The following is a 5,964-nucleotide window of genomic DNA, read 5'->3' on the forward strand; positions in this document are numbered from 1 at the left end:
ATCTCATACAACCTTAAATAATTCTTTCGATTGTGTAAAGTAGCGACAGTGACAATTGAATCAAACTGAATAAAAGCACCATAGCGTTGGCTCTGATAAGAAGTAATGATGAGATGGGTTACAGGGAGGAGGTCCAGCATCCAGTAGCATGATGGCATTGTGTGAGGACAACAACCTGGAGTTCAACACCAAGGAGATGAAGGTCATTGTGGATTTTAGACAAGCTGGGAGTCACACTAACGGATGAACCTTGCGGAGGCTTCCAGTTTTTTTCAGGTTTTGGCTGATTTTAAATGTTGTCCATTAGCCTATCAGAAGCTTCTAAAGCAATGACATCACTTTCCAGGATGTATTATTTATTTATTTATTATCCATTTATTGCTGTAGGTACTCAATTTATTTACCTGAATATATATTATCTGTTTTTTTTAACTGCATTCCAGATGTGTGAGTGAGCTCAAAAAACACACTTGATTTTTTTTCTGTAAACAATTTACTGTTTTTAAATACAGCATGTACACACAGAAACATGATCATGGTAACGTTTCTCTCCAAAGGACTTACAGCGATGATCTCTCAGCTCCAATAATAATGAGAACTGTGAACATCTTGTAGCCATGTGCGCACACACACACACACACAGGCACATACGCACACACACACATATGCATACACGTAAAAATAACGTTATTTAGTAACAGCTTTGATAAATAAAGCTGTTATACTGCAGTGCCTTCATGAATAAAAAAAAAAAATCAAGTCCCAAATTAAAACGAAACATTACAATCACCACGGTAACTCTCACACACTTGTGCATGCACACGCACACACACACACACACACACACACACTCATACTTGCTGGTGTGGTCACAGGCTGGTTTAAATAATGTTCACAAATAAATACACCTGTGTAAATGAATATCAAAATATTGCAGACAAAATCCTCCTTCACACACACACACCACACACACACACACACACTCACTCAGAGTCCTGAAAGTGAACAAAACAAGAATCCCACAGACAAAAAGTGCTCAGACTGTGGAGAGCGCGACCGCGTCCCGATCCACATCCACTCGCATGGCCGAGTCGACTCACGTGTGGATCCTGTGGGCAGAGAGAAGAGCGCAGCACTTTACACTCCTGCTGTGTGACGAGTCATACACACACACACACACACACCACCGTGTTAGCATTAGCCACATGTGCTAGCTCTCAGGCTCATTACCGTTTCCTCGGCTTTACCTCCCAGCCGTCACGACACTTCACGAAGGTGAGAGAGTTCCCCGGGGTGATGTCCATGTCGGACATGTCTTCTGCACAGAACGTGAATCTGTACACACACACACACACACACACACACGTTATTAGCACTGTCCATACACAAGTGTAATATTGCATTAAGAGGGTGTTATAAGCGCGGGACTCACTTCTTCTGCGTCTCTCCACACTTGACGCGGATGCGGCGGACCTGCAGGACTTTGGTACTCTGGGCACTTGAGGAACTGGACCAGAACGACTTGATGTGTTTCCACACGGCCGAGAAGGACTGGGTCGGGCTCTCCCAACTCAAACGGATCTTCAGCAGCTCGCCGATGTCCTTCTCCGTAAACACCAGGTACGTGTTGGTGAGGTTTAAACCCACACCATCAACACTGCAAAACACACGCACACACAAAACAGGTGTTACTTACTGAATCTTTTTGTTTATGTTGCGCGTGTGTGTGTGTGTGTACAGAAACACACTCACATCTCGACGTGGATGTCCTCCGTGTCGTTGTGAGCTCCGTACAGTTTGACGTAGAAGGTTGGATCTGCATCATCAGAGTGTTTCCTGTTGAAGACGTGCATCTTCATCTGGTAGTGGTAACCTGTGGGGGAGGGGGAGGGGGGAGGGGGTGTAACACAGACGGGGTCAGACACCAGTCAGGTGGGCAGTACAGGTGTGTGTGTGTGTGTGTGTGTGTGTGTGTGTGTGAGTGAGTAGCGGGTTCCAGGTGAGGTACTGACCAGAGAAGGGCGTGTCTGCGCGTGTCTTCAGGTACATCCTGGTGTCCCTCCTGGTGCGGACGCTGCGCGCGCTGTAGCCCACGTGGTTGCAGCGGTTCTTCCTGCAGCTCAGACAGATGCCCTTATTGAAGCGCTCCGGCCCCGTGCACTGGTACGCGAAACTCACGTGATCCTTATCCATCAGAGAGTCAACAAACAGGTGCACCGCGCGCTCATGCTCACACTTCATCACCTCCATGAAGTCTACACACACACACACACACACACACACACACACACACACACACACACACAAAGCATTAGGGCTCTGTTCCAAGCTCTTACTGTAAAACTGGTTATGCTTTAGGCCCCGCCCCTTAACCAAATCAGCTCGTCTCTCCTGTGTGTGTGTGTGCGTGGACGGGTCTTACCCCCCGTGGCAGCGGAGGACAGGATGTCCCCGAGGGCACAGCCGGGCTGCACGTCCCCTCCGTTGGGGTAGATGTCGATGTGTCCGATGGGCTGCTGGATGCCGATGCTCACGCCCAGAGCTTCACGTGTGTACGTGTGCAGGACGTCCACGAACTCCGCGTCGTCTGGGGAGAGGCGCTTGTGTGGCTCCGCCCCCTCAAACATGGGACCGGCCGGGTCCAGCCCTGTCAGACAGATACCCTTTGATTAGCCATCACCGGACACACACACACACACCGGCAGTGTGACACATTAGAGACTGTATACGAGTGTGTGCGCGCGTGTGTGTGTGTGTGTGCGCGTACCTGTTATACGTCCGACTGTACCATGAACGAACGTTCCGGCGTATCCCGCTACATGAGCTCCCAGACTGTAACCGATCATATGGACCTTCTCCAGGGGCAGCTGCTCTTCATCCTACACACACACACACACACACACACACACACACACACACACACACATTAACATCAACACCGATACACACTGCTTTATCTTACCTGAGTGTTTAATAGCAGTTAATAGAAGTGTAATCTAATCAGCACTGTGTTTATAGTCACACTAACACACACTACTATAATTATCACACCTACACACACTATACACACCTAACACACTACACTATACAATACTACACCGCCCCACCCCACTCCTACACACACACACACACACACACACACACACACACACACACACACACACTATAGACTCCTCAGCTGCACTGGAGAGAGAACGACAGATTGTGTGTGTGTGTGTATACCTGTAGCCAGTTGAGCAGCATGGCGATGTGGTGCCCGACGTGGCGTGTGTGATTGACGGCGTCGGGGTAAAGCTGATGCGCCAGAGCGAGCCAGTCCACCACTATGACGTTGGCCTCGGCTTCGCGCCTCACCACCGCCGCTACCAGATTATACATCCAGCTCTCAAACACTCCTCCTATCTGTAACACACACACACACACACACACACACACACACACACACAGAGGGAGGAACCAGGTGAGACATTCCAGAGTGTGTTTGATGTTTAAGAGACAGTTTTAGACCAGGAACGTCAAAAACACACACACACACACACAAACACACACACACACACACACACACACAATCATGTGCAGGTGAGAGAGGGGAGGGTAGGGTGTGTGTGTGTGTGTGTGTGTGTGTGTGTGTGAGTGAGAGAGAGAGAACAGTATAAAGTGACTGTATTGTACCAATACGTTATGTATCTTTATAAGAGCCAGAAATGTGTGTTGATGATGTAATGATGATGTAATCACTGAGGATTTTAACAGAAAACACTATCAGCTGTATTAAGTCTGTTATGGGAAATATCACATGACATCAGTACACGGTCTGTACTCATCACCACACACACACACACACAAGCGAGTGTGTGCGAGAGAGAGAGCGCGAGTGTGTGCGAGAGAGAGAGAGCGCGAGTGTGTGCGAGAGAGAGAGAGCGCGAGTGTGTACGAGAGAGAGAGAGCGCGAGTGTGTGCAGAGAGAGAGAGCGCGAGTGTGTGCGAGAGAGAGAGAGCGCGAGTGTGTGCGAGAGAGAGAGAGCGCGAGTGTGTGCGAGAGAGAGAGAGCGCGAGTGTGTGCGAGAGAGAGAGCGCGAGTGTGTGCGAGAGAGAGAGCGCGAGTGTGTGCGAGACAGAGAGCGCGAGTGTGTGCGAGACAGAGAGCGCGAGTGTGTGCGAGACAGAGAGCGCGAGTGTGTGCGAGAGAGAGAGCGAGTGTGTGCGAGAGAGAGAGCGAGTGTGTGCAAGAGAGAGCGAGTGTGTGCGAGAGAGAGCGAGTGTGTGCGAGAGTGTGTGTGCTGACCGTCCAGCCGTGGATGATGAGGATGGTTCTGGCCGTGGTGTTGAACCCGCACCGCTGCAGCGCCTCGCTCCGGCCCGGCTCCAGGAAACATCCCTCATCGTCCAGATCCTCAGATTTACGCATGTTGTATTTAATCTGATCATCGAGCAGCTCTGGGTCTACAGACGGGTTCTCGTCCAGACTGCCTGTAACACACACACACACACACACACACACCACAACAACACAGGAACGCATTAAACACCAAGGAACAAATCAACTTTAACGCAAACACACAGTAAAGTAAACATTTACACATCGGTAAACACAGCTGTCAGTTACAACATAAAACTAACACACACACACACACACACACACACACACACACAGGTAAGACCACACCTGAGATAATTCCTAGAAATGTAAATGATGCAATAAAAGTGTGACTGATTTTCCAGATATTATGTCTCACCATTAGCGTCTCTATCACACACTCTCTCTCACACACACACACACACACACACACACACACTTAACACCTATTTTAATACGTAATTTACTATAAATATTAACGCAGAAGCGAGTCATTTTGTTTGGGTGAGTCGGTTCAGTGAATCTTCCCCTGCTATAAGTGTGAGTCGATGTGTTCAGGTGAGTCGGTTCAGTGAATCTCGCTATTTGACTCGCTACCACACAGACAGATTTAACGGCGGATTGAGACGAAATGATGAATGAAACTCAGTACAATTCGATCGGTTTCTCACTCCTTCAGTCAGTACACAGAGTGTATAAAGTGTATAAACACAGACACGGTGTATAAACTCACACATCAGTGAATGAACAGATCAATAAAGATGAGATCTTACCCTGCACGCGCTCATCCTCTGGGGTGGCACGCGCATCCCGCGCGCAGTGAATGAGGATTAAACACAGCGAGAGCGGAATAAAGGTGTTTAATCTCAGCACCATCCTGCTGTAGGGCAGAGACACGGAGCGCTCCGGGGGGGTAAAGCTGAGGTAAAGTGGGGTAAAGCTGAGGTAAACCTGAGGTGAAGTGAGCCGCGCTGCCCCTCACACTCTGTGGAGATTAATGAAGCGGAGCAGGTTCTGTTCTCAAGAAGATTTATATAAACTCGCCTCAGTCAGCTGACCATCGGCAGAGCTCAGTCTCGCCTTCTGATTGGTCGAGCCTAGTCGCTTTACGTTCGGGGCGTGGCTACGGGTTGAATGAATGGGACAAAAAAAAACAAAAAAACTATCTCTCTCAGATGGAGCACAGATGGTTAAAATGGAAGGTTCTGGAAGATTTATCACTAAAAACAATGTGTGTGTGTGTGTGTGTGTGTGTGGTCTATATAAACCTATACACAGGCTATTAAAGTTTAATTCAATTTTATTTGTATTGCGCTTTTAACAATTGTCATTGTCGCAAAGCAGCTTCACACAATCAGAAGAATGATTTAAGTTTGTATGGAATGTGAGTGTGTGTGAATCAGAATGATCAGACCGTCCCTGGGGGCCGAGGGTGACGGTGCTGAGGGAAAAACTCCCTGAGATGGTAATGGGAAGAAACCTTGAGAGGAACCAGACTCACCAGGGAACCCATCCTCATCTGGGTGATAACAGAAACAAATTCACACAGTTACACAGAATGTACTGTATAATAATACATTTTAAACATTTATTGCTTATTTCAGTTT

General features: G+C 48.2%; 1 protein-coding gene across 1 annotated transcript; it reads right to left on the reverse strand.

Moving 5' to 3' along the window:
- Nucleotides 1–480: 480 nt before the first annotated feature.
- lipg (lipase, endothelial) lies at nucleotides 481–5,355 on the reverse strand. Its single transcript, XM_053504612.1, has 10 exons — nucleotides 5,131–5,355; nucleotides 4,286–4,470; nucleotides 3,223–3,402; nucleotides 2,768–2,879; nucleotides 2,423–2,647; nucleotides 2,013–2,255; nucleotides 1,753–1,873; nucleotides 1,433–1,657; nucleotides 1,231–1,335; nucleotides 481–1,109 (listed from the first exon to the last, which is right to left on the reverse strand). The coding sequence occupies exons 1-10, from the start codon at nucleotides 5,231–5,233 to the stop codon at nucleotides 1,097–1,099; spliced, it is 1,512 nt and encodes a 503-aa protein (XP_053360587.1). The 5' UTR covers nucleotides 5,234–5,355; the 3' UTR covers nucleotides 481–1,096.
- Between the last annotated feature and the right edge of the window lie 609 nt (nucleotides 5,356–5,964).

Source organism: Clarias gariepinus, chromosome 9, assembly GCF_024256425.1.
Source record: "Clarias gariepinus isolate MV-2021 ecotype Netherlands chromosome 9, CGAR_prim_01v2, whole genome shotgun sequence".
In the NCBI taxonomy this organism is placed as follows: domain Eukaryota; kingdom Metazoa; phylum Chordata; class Actinopteri; order Siluriformes; family Clariidae; genus Clarias; species Clarias gariepinus.

What these genes read in the sequence shown, in the direction of transcription:
- lipg (XM_053504612.1), bottom strand. Translation starts at nt 5,233, where the DNA reads ATGGTGCTGAGATTAAACACCTTTATTCCGCTCTCGCTGTGTTTAATC. An exon ending in TCATCATCCACGGCTGGACG is followed by an intron (nt 3,403 to 4,285) that starts GTCAGCACACAC and finishes TGTGTGTTACAG; the next exon opens with ATAGGAGGAGTGTTTGAGAG. An exon ending in GTCCTCCGCTGCCACGGGGG is followed by an intron (nt 2,256 to 2,422) that starts GTAAGACCCGTC and finishes GTGTGTGTGTAG; the next exon opens with ACTTCATGGAGGTGATGAAG.